Source organism: Phaethon aethereus (genome assembly GCF_964289735.1).
Source record: "Phaethon aethereus genome assembly, chromosome: 2".
Taxonomy (NCBI): domain Eukaryota; kingdom Metazoa; phylum Chordata; class Aves; order Phaethontiformes; family Phaethontidae; genus Phaethon; species Phaethon aethereus.
Window position 1 is genome coordinate 58,542,773 of NC_138582.1, and position 16,085 is coordinate 58,558,857.

At 43.5% G+C, this 16,085-nt stretch overlaps 1 protein-coding gene across 1 annotated transcript in view; it reads left to right on the forward strand.

Annotated features, from left to right (window-relative positions):
- Positions 1-7,421: 7,421 nt before the first annotated feature.
- Positions 7,422-16,085, forward strand: part of VAPA (VAMP associated protein A) — a gene marked incomplete at its 5' end in the record, with an annotated part of 39,142 nt that continues 30,478 nt past the window's right edge. The window contains one exon of the mRNA XM_082014629.1: positions 7,422-7,497. Within this exon, the coding sequence (XP_081870755.1) occupies positions 7,422-7,497 (76 nt within the window). The remainder of the gene's footprint in view (positions 7,498-16,085) is intronic.

Below are 16,085 nucleotides of genomic sequence, written 5' to 3' on the forward strand. Positions count from 1 at the left end.
TCTATTAAATTGTTTTTTCTCATACTAAGGACAACGGAGGAGAAAAAACACCTGCCTTATTTGAAGGTGAAAGGAGGAGAAGCTTGCTGGCCTGTCTGTCTGCTAGCCAGTGGGATGAGAGGGACAGGAGCAGTGTGGATAAAGAGAGAGGGAAGAGGGAAAAAAAACCCCAGCAAAATAGAACAGAAGTAGTTTTTGGGGTGACAGAGTGGGAGCAGAAGGGTCTCAATGCACTATATTGTGTTTATCTCTGAAAACCAGAATTGAAGCCGGGAAACCTGTGGAATTAAAACAGTGATTGCAGAGTGTCCTGGTTTCAGCCAGGATAGAGCTGTTTTTCTTCACAGAAGCTAGTGTGAGGCTGTGTTTTGGATTTGGGATGAGAAAATGCTGATAACGTGCTGATGTTTTGGGTTGTTGCTGAGCCGTCAAGGACAGTCCAGCTTCTCATGCCAGCCTGCCAGCGAGCAGGCTGGGGGTGCACGGGGAGCTGGGAGGGGGCACGGCCGGGACAGCTGACCCAGGCTGGCCAAAGAGATATTCCCCACCATAGAACCTCATGCCCAGTGCATAAACTGGAGTTGGCCGGGGGGTGGGAATCGCTGCTCGGGGACGGGCTGTCAATCGCTGGGTGGTGAGCAATTGCTGTATTGGGCCTCACTTGTTCTTGTACGTTCCTTTGTCGGTATTATCATTGTTGTTATCATTGTTGATTCCTTCTCTCGTGCTGTCCTATTAAACTGTTTGTATCTCAACCCACGAGTTTTTTCCCCAATTCTCTCGCCGTCCCACCGGGGGAGGGGGTGAGGGAGCGAGTGGCTGCGTGGTGCTTAGTTGCCGTCTGGGGCTAAACCACAACACACAGTTAAAGTCTGTATTAAAAGGCACGCTCAGAAAATATTTACAAGCATTTAACTTTATGAATTTAACAGTGAAGCTTCTATTTATTTATTTCTCTGCAACAGGTATGTAGGCACAGGACCAAAGCAGTGGGTGGGTGCGCTCTCCTAACCTTCCCTTGTACGTTCTTGGTGTTCAGGGGGGAAAATGGTGAATATTCATGGTTCTAGGTGGAGAGCTGTGCACAGGGTTGCAGTGCCCTTAGTGGAGGTGGGACCTGCAGAAGGGCAGAAGGGACTAGGTTGCCCACAGGGAAGGGGAGGATCAGGGAATTGTGCACAGCGTGACAGATCGCTGGTCGATGGGTGCATGTGGGTTGGGAGTGGAAAGATCCCACATGGGGTAATCCAGGTCAGAGCATCTTTTGCTACATGGGGCTTTCTGCAGGCCTTTTTACCCCTTGCAACTTCAAAATTGCTGTCAGGTATTCCAGCTTTGCTTCTGCAAAGTGTCCACACCTGTTTTAAGGTGACCCACCAAAGCACTAGAACAAAGTCTGAAAGACGTGTCCCTGGGTTTGCGCAGTGCATCAACTGCATAGTGCAATCTAACAGGTCCTCATGGGTATCATTTGTACAATTAAGCTATAAATAATTCAGTACTTGGCAGTCAAAGATTCCATCAATAATATTATGCAGACTTTTTTCTTTTTTTCTTCCCCGAATGCCAAGTAAATAAATATTTAATAAATGATCCCTCAGGTAGAGCGTTCAAAAGCTTGTGCGCAGACACAGAACACATCTGCAACAAACAAACTGGAGAGGGGAGATGATTCTAGAAATCTTGTGTCTTTACTCCTAGAGATAATGAATTAATCAAGAGCAAAGATCTTTCACGTGTGTATTAGCCACATATTAGTAACCTTATTCCTGCATCTGCTAGAAGGGCTTTTTGAGCACTTGCCTGTTTTCTGCCACAACCCAAGGGTAACAGAGAAAGAATTGCCAGGAGAGGCGCACAACCCATGAAGGCAGAGCGGCTGCGGATGCCCACAGGAGCTGTGATTTTGCAAATCTGCAAACTCTTAACTTCATGCATATTAGTATTCCTCCGGATCGCATAAACACGTGCAATTGCAGAGGCAGAGCTTTAGCTGGCATAAGTGCTTGTGATTTAATTGATCATTCAGAGTGGAGGAAAATCTTTATGTTATTTGGTAGCAGACTACAGGGGAATGGATCTTTCCTTGTCAGTCACTATACAACTGATTGAATCCACTGACAGCCTGAATTTCTCTGTGTCTCCCCTTCTTTTGCTCTGCTTATTTTCAAGCTCTCAGCTAATCTGGTCATTCAGCAGAGACAAACATTTCATTCTCACGTTCGTGATACCCATTTATTTTTCAAGTGTTGTTAACATAGTTTTTGCTGTCTCTTTCTGTCTGGCCCTGCTTAATTGATGTAAAAAATAGCTGTCTAAAATGTTCTTCCTTGAGACAAGTTGCTAATTTTTCCCCGGAGATCTTCTTGTGTTTGTCTTCAGTCAATTCCACTCTATTTTGTAAGAAAAATCTAGCACTGTTTCTTCAGCTTGTGTTTACTTTCTTTTGTAACCATTGCAAACTAATGTACCCTGGGAAAAGGAGTTGGATTCTTCTCATTTGCAAATAGCATTAACAGAATTGTGGACCAAATTCCACACACAGCTCCAAATTACACACTCGTTTAGGGCCTGATCCAATGCTTATTAAAATCACTGGAAAAATTCCCCCTGATTTTAATGGGCTTTAGCTCAGACCTTAGGGAACGGACATTTCCACTGCAGATGATCAGCTTAATCTTTGAGCACACTGGAATTTACACAATGATAGACTCATAGGGCTGGAAAGGACTTCAGAGGTCACATCTCAAGGCAGGCTCCGCTAAATTTGTATCTCCCAACAGATGTCTAACCTGTTCTTAAAGGTCAGTGACTGGGACTCCATGAGCTGTGCTTCCAGGCAATCTTTTTTGTTAATTATCCTTACTCTTAAAAAGTTCTTCATATCTGCTCTAAATCAGTTCTTGCTCCGATCTACGCCCATTACTTCCTGTCCCATTCAAATTAAGCGAGAGCAGACTATTTTCTTTCTCTTTGCAATAGTTTTTAATGTATTTGAAGATTATTACCAAACACGTGAGTCAATCTTGTCTTCCTCAGGCTAAACAACCTCAGTTTTTCAGTCTGGTCTTAATGTTTCAATCTGTCCATTTTCTGGACCTTAGTTATTACAGGTGCTCTCATCTGGACTCCCTTCAATTATCCCACACCTTTCCGGAAGGATAGTGCCCAAAACTGGACATAGCACTTCACTGCACGATTTATCAGCACTGAGACTGTGCATGACACATGAAGCGTGCATTCTATCTTTTTATAATAATGTCACTAGGTAAAGAAATACACTGTAGTTGAACAAATGTGAAGATATTCAACTAAGATCTACTTTTCCAGACTGTGGCAACATTTGAATCATGCCATAAGTCTTCAAAAATAAGTGTGGACTGCAATTTTTACCTTGATTTACAAAATAAGTGGGCCTAAAATTATATATGGAACTCATAAGCAGTCAAGTAAATGACGACTAGAGCCTGCTGTATGAATAATTTTGTTTTTCAGAAGATAAACTGCAGCACCAAAAGGCCAGGAGTTTTCTTAAAGAGAAATTAAAACATACTCTTACCTTTATACCTTTGGGTTTTGCAATATTCACTGACTTAGCAGTGCAGGATGCATGAGATTCTTTACTGAGTGAGATCTAGAATTTTCCCATTAACACAACAAGTAATGTGGCACTTGGTTGCTTTTCCTGACAGTCTTAGCAACACCAAGAAATTGTGAAGAAGGTTGTGATACTGTTTTATTACAAGACATTTTCAAGTTCATAATTGGTGGGGCTGGATAAACTACCTGCATAATAAACAGTGGAAAACAGTATTATGAAACTGAATCTACTCTGTTGCTGCTTAGGTATAAAGAGAGCTTACTTAAACAGTTTTGAAAAATGTCAAGCCATCTCCAAACTGAGATATTGCAACAACGATACTGAATTCACAGTGTGAAAAACATTAAGATCTAATCTAATTTGTCACACAGGACAAATATTGACCTTAGATTAAGCAAATGTTATCCTTTTGCAAGCAGTGATGAATATCCTGAAGACACTTCTGGAATGACATCATGATCTCACTGAAAGCAGTGAAAGGATTTCTGTTGACTGTAAGAAATTGAAGGTTTCATGCCTGAACTGTGCTATGAGGTGTTAAAATGAAATGAATCAGGTGTTGGAGAAGGTTGCCAGATATTGCTGATCAGCAGCACAGGTGGTGTTTAATATAAAAAATGACATCAGTCTGGATGAAATAAAAGCATTAGATCAGAAATGATACTAAACGCAACAAAACAGATTAATGCATTATTAAGGTTCTCAGTGTGTTCAAACAACAACAAAGACTACATTAAAAAAACATGTTCATACATAATTACCATTAATCCACCCACTCAATGTTTATGTACTAACTTTGCCATTACTCTAACACAAAATGAGCAGATTGAAGTTGGACAGGCAAGCACTGAGCCAGGCTGCCTGGGACGCTGTGAAAACTCTGTCCTCGGAGGTTTTAATCACCCCACAGGACAAAGTCCTGAGTGACCTGGCCTGAATTCAGCTTTGACCCTGCTTTGAGTTGGAACTTGAACTATGGCCCTCCTGGGGTCCCCTCCAGTCTCAGTGATGCTCCCTCTGTGAGCCACTGCCTACTTGAGGCTCTGCCCTGTCCTCATTCACTGCCTCTCCTATGATGGTGATAAGGATTAACTCAGTCCTCCCCCAACCCACGCACATCCCCCGATGTCAGGTATATCTGTCACGCAACCACGTCTAACAAGGCGTTTGCACTGAAAGCCATGCGTGGGAAAACCTGTAAGACCTGTTGTCATATTAAGGAAGGATCTTAACTTCTGATTTACCTTGGATTTTCTTATACAAGAGATGTACAAGAAAAGAATTTGAAAACAGAGATACTTCTGTTTTCTAAATCTGCACAGAGGAAGCTTCTTTTGAATTTGTACTCTATATTGTTATTTTTTAACCTCATTAAAAGGAGAAAAGACAGAACCTTTTGTGGCATTTAGTATTTTTCAGCAGTTCCCCACATCTTGATTCTTCACAAGCCAAGACCCAGAAGTTCTTTTGGTACATAATCACCAGGTAATTCTGGAGCTGAATTATCATTTCTGAGAATGGTACACTGTGGCTTAATCTTTGGTGGATTCATGAACAGAAAAAGTGTGGAGGTAATAGACTAAGTGTCCATGTTAACAAAAGAAGAAAAAAAAATATTGTGACAGAAAAACCCCTGTATATTCCAGTTTATCTTCCAGATCCCAAGGGTAATAATGCATAAACAGAACGGAACATTGGTTTTGCTAAGAAAGCCTGGCAGACCACCAGACAATGACTTTAAATATTGCACTGTAAATAAAAGATGTAATTTAAGATGCTGTTTTATGCATATCATAAAATAGGTCTGTAGCAGGAAAACTGCAGCCAGAATAGTTGCAGACCTCTAGCAACATTTTCACATACATGCCACGTAACTCCACCTATTGAAGCCAGTTCCAATCAGGTAAAACTGCTCTGAAGTACTTTTCTACAGCACTTCTCACTTCTTCTTCAGTCATTGATGGTATTAAGTCACATGGGTATTTGCTGTCCTCAAGAGAGGCATGGAGAAAAGTACTGAAGTAGGCAGGCGTGACAGTGGCACACCTGGAGGAGAGAACGGCAGTCAAAGTGCAAGGTGAAGGCTCTGTTGGAGCCAAGGCAGAGCCTGAACCTAAATTACTTGGAGGGTCTCCCCTGCTGAATGGCCTCAAAACCCTTTCTTTGTGGTTGGGGCTGAGGTAAAGGTATCTGCTAAAGAAATTATGTGATCCACAAGTCTTACCATGATGAGCTGATTCTGAAGGTAAAGCATTTAAGTAATTTCAATGTAGTTATTACCAGTACATGTTTTTCAGATGGGTTATTATGTCCCTATACATGTTCTTAGCACACCTACGCCAGATTGCAAGAGAGGAAAACCAAATGTGTTAATGCTTCTGACTTAATTTCCATCACCTGTACTCCAACCTCACATGAATACAGATTTCTATATCTTACAGCCAGATTCTTCATAAGTGGATTTGGGACATAGGAATCATCAAGGCTCAGATGGATTTGGCTGTCTATCTGTTTTTGCTTCTTTGGTTGCCACCGGTGTATTCAGATATCCCAAGATGCACCATCTGCTTGGAAGCATGGTATTAATGAAAATATCTACTGTGAAAACACTGACAAAATGCGCAAGAGGGATGGCAAATACCCTGTGTCCCTGCCTACTAATAAATAATAACTCTTATTTCTCATTCAGGTTTTGCAAGCGCGCAATCTCTCTCAACGTTGACTCCCTGTTAATATTCCTAAGCCTTCACCTAATGACAGTTTTCCTACTTAAGGAGAGTTTTTGGCCGGTTTTGAGGTCTGTTTGCGCACCGGGCTCATCCACCTCAGTGCCCGGGTGCTGCCCAGCGGGGTGGTAGAGCTGCCTTTAGGCTGGGCCGCAGCCATCCCGATGCAGGTACCTAATAGCAGCCAGGAGCTGGCTCCAACGCCTCAAGCCTCACCCGCGAGCAGCCTGGACCCAAGCCAGCGCCACCAGTTTGAGGCTGTTTGCCCGCTTTGCCCCTCTCCCTTTCCCAATTGCCCCTCAGGAACCCACCACCCAGGCTCACCCTCCCTCCTCCAGCGTCGAGGCCGGCCAAACCACCCGTGGGCCGTGAGGGCCGCCGTTCCCCACAGCCCCAGGGCGAGGGAGCCCGCCGACGCTGCCGCCTCAGCGTCCCGCGCAGACTACAACTCCCAGCACGCCGCACTCCCGCCCGGACACAGCCTGCCGCGCGGCACGCCGGGAGCGGTAGTTCTCGCAGAGGCGTTGCAGCCGCCTATAGCGCCGAGCCAGCGGTGACCTTCCTCTTCCGGCGATTCGCGGCGTATGCGTGCTGCTCCCGGCGCCTCTGCCCGAACTGTCTGTGTTTGGCGGGAGGTGTCGCTTCTTCCTGCCCCGTTCCTGCGCCCCGGCGGCTCCAGCGGGGGGTGGTTGTGAGGACCGGGCCGGGGGGGGTCTCGCTAAAACCGACGGCGCGGGGCGGGGGGGAAGCCGCCAGGCGCGAGCTGCGCGCGGGGCGCATGCGCGCAGGGGGCCCAGCCGCCTCCGCCGGCCTCGTGCACGCGGAGGGGTGGCGTTGCCGGCCGGCCCGCCGTTGAAGATAGTCGCGCGGGGAGGGCGGCGAGCGGGGTTCGGGGCGACAGCGCCCGCTCTCGGCCCGCGCCCCACCGGCAGCGCCTGCAGCCGCGCGGCGCCACTGCCTGCCCGCCGCGAGGGAGCGGCGCCGCCGCCGCCCGGCCTCCCCCGCCTGCCCCTCCTCCTCCTCCTCCTCCTCCTCCTCCTCTTCCTCCTCGTCCCTCCCCCCCAGGCCTCCTCCCGCCGGAGCAAGCGAGCGAGATGGCGGCCGCCGGGGCTCTGGCAAAGCACGAGCAGATCCTGGTGCTCGATCCGCCCACCGACCTCAAATTCAAAGGTAAGGGGGAGCCCGGCGCGGGGGAGGGGGGCAGCGGGATGTCCCAGCCCGGCGGCGTGTCCCGTCTCGCCCCGGCGCGGGGCTGCTTCCAGGCACCTCGTTCCCGCCGCTCCCCCGGGCCGCTGTGACGGGCCCTGCCCGCCCGGGTCCGTCGGAGGTGGGGAGGGTGGGGGGGCGCCGCCGAGCCGGTGTACGGGCTCGGTCGCCGCCATCTTGGGATCCCGTGGGGACTCGAGAGCGTGTCCGCGGCCCCGGCGGGTGTCAGCCCGCAGCCCACTCTGCAGGGCGCGGCGCTCGGGGACCGGCCGCACCCCTGCGGCCCCCGCCGGTCCCCATGTCCCCCCGCGTGCCGTATCACCGCCCCTCTCAGCCGGCCCGGCCCTGGAGTCGTGGGGCCCGGGGAGGCGACGGGGCCCAGCCCGGGGAGGGGGCGTCGCTCTCCTGTCACTTCTGTGGCCGCGGGGTGGGGTCTGGGCGGCCGCCGGTCCCTCTCCGTGAGGTCTCCCTCTGGCTGTAGCGGGAAGGAGATGCCCCGAAGCGGGCGGCCGAAGCCTTGCCGCCCTGCGAGGCAGCGGGGAGGGCGAAGCCGCTTCCCGCGGCTGCCCGCGGGTCTGGCCTCTTCCCCCTCCCGCGCCCTGCTGGGCCCAGCCCTGGCCCCGCCGCTGTCCCCGCGGGGGCTGGTGCGGTTTTGCACCATCACTCCGGGGGTGCGCGGGTAGGCGATGTGCAGGCACTCGCACCCTCTCCCCCACGGTGCAGCCTGGCCCGCTGGCCTGGCAAATGACTCCGCACTCTTCTCCCCTGAGTTGTCATGTTTCAGGCAGGTTCTCGGTACGTAAACAGGCAGCTCACTCCTTTCTTGGCAATGAGGGAAAGGAATGTCTGCATTTCGGAAGTTTCTGTGTATTGGGTATTGCGTGCCGACCGCATGACTGTGACCAGCATGACATGCTTCTGTCAAAATAGGTCCCAGCTAGTGCTGTTATCATGTGGGGGTTTTTCTTCTCCTAATAAATTAAATAGTTGTGAAAAGGAAGGCTCTTTCAAAGTTGGGTGATCCTTGAAAGGTAAGGGCATAAAGAAAAGCATGAGAGAATAAGTAGTTTTCAGTAGTATCCTGTGATTATATTTTATACCCATAAGGGACATTGAGAAAAATCTCAGAACGTTTCAGATTTAAAATCGGCAATAGTAGTTTTGGGGGTTTTTTTAAGGCTGTTAATGTCATCTGAACTTAGGTTTTAAATTTTGTGACTAATGTCAGCACATGTACTTGCCTAATCCTATAAATGTATCTATTTTATTTTCCATTTTTAGTGGACTCATTTTCATTCTTTTAGAGGGACAGGATGGAATTTATAATGTTGTAAAAATCTTTAAATGGACAAGTAGAGCAAATTAATGTTTATATTAGAGAAGTACATTGTATTCCCCCAAAATACCTTTGGCTGGCCTGGCTTTTAGAAATAAAGCTTAAGTCTGGTTTATTGAAGAGATTTTTAAATGAACTATGCTTGTTTTATTGATCCCTCAAATCAGTTAAAACCCCAAAATCTGTCTGATTATGCATACTAACTTCTTGATAGCTTCAGTTTTTAAGTTTTTAAATTCCACATTCACAGAGTCAAAACCATAGCGAGAACTTATCTTTTTCACTTCTGTTTTGTGGTGTTAAAATGCTGCCAGGTCTGGCTGCACTCAGAATTCAATATGCTGTATTTTTATTGCCAGAACAGGTTGGAGGAAAATGCATGATTTTTTTTTTTTTTTTTTAATTAAAAAGCTATTGTGTCTAATTCAAAGCTTTCAAACATTGAACTGTCTTCAATCTGGAAGTAAGCTGTGTTCATGTGATATGAAACAAAGTGTTGATACAGGGAATATAGAATGAATACTAGATTAGAAATTCTGTCTGTATGAAGTCATTGTCAGTCAGTGATATTTATTGTGCTGTGTGTTTATGTTCATAGAGAATGAAATGTGTATTCTTTAGCCATAAACTTTGGTTTCAGGCTAATGCATATGTTACGAGAATTTCTCTAGAGCAGACTAAGCAAAAACAAAATCTGAGGCGTAATGACTGCAGTCTTAATACCCCATGGAAAGCACTCTCTATTACTATGTTATTACAGTAATGTACTATAGAAAGAGCTATCTATTGCGAGAGCATCAGGTGCGCTCTAAATGAGTATTTTCTAACTGCTTATTATTCTGAGGTGTTTAAAAAGGTTTGCGGTCCACAAACTAATTCAGTTCTGAAGTACTGCATGGAAGAGTACAGTATTGGCAGAAGGGAATTACAAGTGTTATCTTTTGAAAAGTAATTGGTTTCTAAGAATGTATGACTCCAAATAAGTGTAACTTAGTGCAGGAAAATCATACAACCTTGTTTTTAAAAAAAAAAATTTTTTTCAGTGCAGCTGGTTATTCAAAGTTATTTTATTGGGACAATTATCCATTGTTATTATTAACTTAATCCCGTTGATGTGTATGTAACAGAGATCCAGTTTAAGACTAAACATCTGAAGTGGACAAATAGTTATGTTGGTTTTCTTGCCTCAGGAACTTATAATGGATTTGCTGACCTTTAGGGTAACAGTGAAATGTGTTAGCATGCTCCTATGCAGACAATGATTTAAATTAAAAAGTACATAGGACTTATCTTAAGGAGTTGTTGGCAAGGCTTTAAATTCATCATTGCCAGATTAAACTTTTTTTTTTAAATCTGCTTTACTCAATCAACAAAAAGAAGATCTAGAATACATTTATCCTGAATTTTATTCTGCACAGTTCAGAGGGAGGTCTAAAGAACATGTCCCATGGTGACTAACACATTACGTGTTTGCCTGTTTTTATAGTACTTTGCATTCCTAGAAATTTCAGTCATTAACAGCGTTTTGGATCATGGTTAATTCCCTCTGCTTCTATGATAGCTAGGTTTCTTTGGATTCTGGAACCATCAGGAATGCCTAAGGAAAACCACAAAACAAATAAGTACTTTTCAGAGTGTTGTGCAAATGAGACAACGGGAAAAATTGTACTTAAAAGTGATGAAACTAAGAGGCAGTTGATACAGTATGTAATATTGCTTTCAGTGACTTGATATGGAGCATTGAGAATTTGCCTTGTCGTTCTTGTATCCAGGTCTTCAGCCATATTACTCCTGTAGGTTAGCTTTCTTCTGTGTTTTAGTCTAATGTATTTTGTTTACCTTCTCAAATCCAAAGTTGTTCGGGTTTCTTTAGGACTGAACGGGAGGAACTGAAACATGAGGCACTTAAAAGCAACTAATTTGGAAGGTGGAACATCTTCTGCTTCTTATTGGGGTCTTTTTCATGTGACTCATGCATATAATCATTGTCTGTAGCTCTAGTTTAGTGAGGATTAGGGTAATCTGGAATTGGTTCCTTGTGAGTAAATAAATTTTTATTTAAACAGTTGTGTAGTTAAATAGCAGCACTTGAAGTTTTCACTTCAAAGATTTCTAGCATTTTTATGGAAACTCAGTCTTACTTAAGTCAAAGAATCCAATTTTGCAATTTCAAGTAACATGCATTTAAATTCATCTTGGATGATGGTCCTTTTTTAAAAACCTTTTCCAAATCTTTAAATCAGTCATAAACCATGCTTCTGCGATGCCTAATTGGAAATCAACACTGGCTCATTTGATGAGTCTTGGAAGATTAGTAGGCAGTGTTCAGAATTTGAATTTCATGTCATTCAGAGGTGTCTGACTATTGCTAGTCAGACATTGTAAAAATGTCTGAATATTCTAAATTGATATCCTTTATTGAAGTTCTTGCTTAGAAGTGTGTGAAATCCAGTTACATTACCTTTGTAAACGTCTCAATGAGGCCTCCTTTTCCTTTTTTCTTTCCTATTATTACCTTGAGGCTAGAAATAAGTCAGCAAGCAAGCAGACTAAAATCAACACGTCTGTGTGCTATAAACTTTCCCTTTGATGGTTTGAGTAACTGGGAGAGATCAGTATAACAGATGATTTAAAATTTCTGATTATTAATCTGGATCACGATCTAGGATTGTTAGTGTATAAAATCAGCTATCAGCTGGTATACACTCAGATGACTCCAGGTGAGGTAGAGAGCACTTCACTTAAGCATTATGGCTCATTCTGAAATGCAGATTTCAATGGCCTTTTAAATAATACAAAAATATTGCTGTAGATTATTTTGTAATTATTACACTGCTATTGGTAACATTGAAAGCCACAGGCTATGTGTTGCTGCAAATCGAGAAGGTGGAATTTAAAGGTAAAAATAACTCAATGTTAAATGCATCCCCTGCCCTCAAGGTCTGTTGCCAGAATTGGCTCAAGATATCTTTTAGTGTAGGCAGGGTTTGAAGTCCTCAAATGTGATCTTGCCGTGTTATTTGTGCGTGTCTTGATTATGTCAAATTCTATGCCTGTTTTCTCTCTATTCAAAGTACCAGCAAATTTGTGATGTCCCAGCTTTCTAAGACAGATTAACAAAAAGATGATTGGGATGTCAATTTGCTGGTATCTTCATTCAAGAACATTTTTGAAACTAAACAATGGGAGTGCAGAGGGGAAAAACTGGTTGTGAGTGATTACTGACACAGTTGTGGCTTTTTAATACTTTGAAATGATTCCATTTAAGTTAATGTTTTTGCTGGCTGAGTGTTGCGTAATGACAAAGATTGACCATCCCATAGAATGACTCAGTATTCAACAAGCAGTTTTTGACTTTTTTTTTTTTTCTTTCCCCAAATCCAAGAAGGATTCCTGGGATTGATTACTCTTCCTATATATCTGTACTTCTATCCAGTGTTCTCTGGCTCAAATGTAATATTTGTTAGTACTTTATTTTTTTTAATGATAGGTATTAATGAAAATTGAGACACAAAATGATTGGTGGAAATGTGTTGAGGAAGAGAAAGCAAGATAATTGTATTTACCAGGTGTTGCTTATGAGGTGATATTATGCTAATACGTATGTCTCTACCATGGTGTTAAAAATAAAAAAGGAGTTGTGTTGATCTATGAAGTCAGTTGTATTTTAGGTGTTGGATTATATTTTGTCAGATCTAGTTTGCCGTTTGTTTTAAGATTCAATAGTGGAAGATTTTCCTGTGATGACGGAGGTATACAGCAGTAAAGATTTGGAACTTTTATCCTTTACCTGCAGTTTGTAGGACTCTTTTACTTAATGTTGCATCTTCACTAAAGAGAGAAACACCATCCAAGCCTCACAATCTTATACTTCCAGTGTCGTCATTGATATAAAAGCTTCACCTTTACATTGTAATTAAAGTGTACTCATTCTGCTTGTTCATAGCCCAAGTGTTCTAGATCACTGTAACATATCATTATTAATATTGTAAACGATACTGTATTACATGTGAATGCTGTACTGTTGTTCAAGGCCAAGTTGAAAAGCAGAAACTTAGGGGCATGAACAAGAGCTGTTTTATACATCAGTTAATAGGTCTGAATATTTAGTGCACCGACTGTCCATTGTGGTATTATAAATTGTTCCTGTTTCAGCTTGGCTGTGGTTTGTGAATATGTTTTACTTTCTGACCAACTTTGTCTTTGGGACATGTTTGTTAAACCAGATCTTTGTGACCATCAGTCATTAAAGGCTTATTACATGCTCAGTTTACAAGCTATAAATTCAAGTTAGAAAAGGCTGCTGGAGAGAACTTGCTGTGTGTAAAGTGTGGAAAAAAAAATCACTGACTGATTAGATAAGTATTACATTTTCCAGTGTGAAAGTTGTCAAATTACAAGGCTTTTATTGTCAGATGAGCCAGATGCGTGTGTATAAGCTAATTTCTTTAAAATAAAAATCAGCAAAGTGACTACTAATAAAATTGCTGATGTGGTATTGTTGAAAATAAAAATGCAGAAACACAAGTTAGAATTCTAGTAACTTTGTTTTCCTTAGGGTAGTAAGACTTTATCTGATGCATAGTGATCTTGGCGTCCCTTAGCCTCTCTTGCCTCTTAGTGTTTTTTTTTGTATTGTATATAGTTATTTCATTGCATTGTAAATTATTTGGCAATGTAGATGTCATATTTCATTTTATGGTTTGAAACTATTTAGAAATACATGGTTATGTAAATTAAAATAAATATTTTCAGTTTATTTCTATAAATACAAATAAAGACCTGTACAAGGTCTTGAGAGTTAAGATAGTTTGCTAAATATTAGCCAGTTGTAGATCTTCAGATGTTTGGTTTTTAATAACATGAATAAGGAAGAAAGGAAAAAGAAAAATAATTGTTTGCCTGAATTTTAAAAGATAGTCACATCAGAATTTTTCCCTCCTGTGTTTCTCAAAATGTGGTCTCACTTGGAGTAATTCTTAATTTGACACTTCAATGCGTGAATAGGTCTGACCTCGATAGGATGCAAAGCCTTAGAGGAAAGAATAATTAAAGACATGGAGGTAAATGGAACGTGGAATAAAATGCATCATGTGTGTCCCAGGTGGAATGTGCCAGTCTGATCTGAGATGACCTCCTCTCTCTATCTGTATCTCTCTTCTTCATCTCTTCTGTGTGCATCCCCCAAACAAAATCTCATCTTACCACTTGGATTTACTGGAGATCACAACATTATTTCATAGAATCATAGAATGGTTTGGCTTGGAAGGGACCTTTAAAGATCACCTAGTCCACCTCCCCTCATATAGGAAGGGATGTCTTTTGCTAGATGAGGTTGCTCAAAGCCCCATCCAACCTGACCTTGAACACTTGCAGGGATGGGGCATCCACAACTTTTCTGGGCACCTTGTCCCAGTGTCTCATCACCCTCATAATGAAAAATTTCTTTCTTATATCCAATCTAAACCTACCTTCTTTCAGTGTAACTCTGTTGCCCCTTGTCCTATCACTGCAGGTCCTGGTAAAGAGTCTTTCTCCATCTTTCTTACAAGCTCCCTTTATTGAAAGGCCACAATAAGGTCTCCCTGGACCCTTTTTTCCTCCAGTCTGAACTTAGTCTTTCTTCACAGGAGAGGTATTTCAGCCCTCTGACCATTTTTGTGGCTCTCCTCTGGACCCCACTCTAGCAGTTCCATGTCTGTCTTGTACTGGGGGTCCCAGAGCTGGATCCAGTACTCCAGGTTGTGTGTCTCACCAGAGCGGAGTAGAGGGGCAGAATCCCCTCCCTTGACCTGCTGGCCATGCTGCTTTGGATGCAGCCGAGGATAGGGTTGGCCTTCTGGACTGTGGGCACACGTTGCCAGCTCATGTGCAGCTTTTCATCCACCAGCACCTCCAAGCCCTTCTCAGCAGAGCTGCTCTCATTCCCTTCATTCCTCAGCGTGTATTGATATCAGGGGTTACCCCGACCCAGGTGCAGGACTTTGCACTTGGCCTTGTTGAACCTCATGCAGGCCCACTTCTCGAGCTTTTCCAGGTCCCTCTGGATGGCATCCCCTCCCTCAGGCATGTCAACTGCACCACTCAGCTTGGTGTTGTCTGCAAACTTGCTGACAGGGTACTTGATCCCACTGTGGTACTGATGAAGACATTGAATAGTATTCGTCCCAGTACAGATCCTTGAGGGACAGCACTCATTACTGATTTCTGCTTGGACATTGAAGCATTGACTGTAACTCTTTGGACATGACCACCCAGCCAATTCCTTATCCATCTCACAGTCCATCTGTCAAACCCATATCTCTCCAGTTTAGAGATAAGGATGTTGGGTGAGACTTTGTCAAAGGCCTTAATCGAAGTCTAGGTAGATGATATCCATAGCTCTTCCCTTGTCCACTCATGCAGTCACTCCATCATAGGAGGCCACTGGATTCGTCAGGCAGGATTTGGCCATGGTGAAGCCATATTGGCTGTCTAACTCCCCATCTTCCATATGTTTCAACATATCTTCCAGGAAGCTCTGTTCCATGATCTGAATATTGATTATTTGATACAGTGGTAGCTGCAAAAGCTAATAAAAGTTGCACGTAAAAGATCTTAGTGGAAGACTTAAGGTGGAGAAGGGACAAGCTACAAACTGCTGCACAGCTGTTGGCCTTTGGAAGCTTAATAAAGACATTGCTGAAGGATGGACCAGTGTTGTGCTTGAACTTGGTTTAATACCTTCATTCATGACCTTGGTGTGAGTGGGACTGCTGGTAGAGCTCATTGGTAATGCAAAGTTAGGAGATGTGATGAACACAGAAAGTTTGTGCATTTGATGTGTGCTAATAAAAGAACTGCAGTTTTCTCATTTTAGTTGGAAATGATGAAGAAGGAGTAAAGCTAGAGACCAGTACTTAATTGCAGGTTTATTGTGAGTAGTGAAACAGGACAAATATGAGACTGTAGTTTTGTAGTGAGGGAAGTGTTAATGTCAAGGTTTATGGCTTGATGAAGCTTTATCTGAATGCATCCCTGGCAACACCTAGTCGGAGAAAATGAATGCAGATGGGAATGGTGCAAAGAAAAGTTATTAACATAAGTGAAGTAGAATAGCTTGGCTTGTTTATCTTAGCAAAATGAAGACTGAAAGGGGATCTGATTGCTCTCTATAAATACATCAGAAGAGGTAAGCACTGGGGAAAAGAAAAGCTATGTAGGCTAAAGGGTAGGA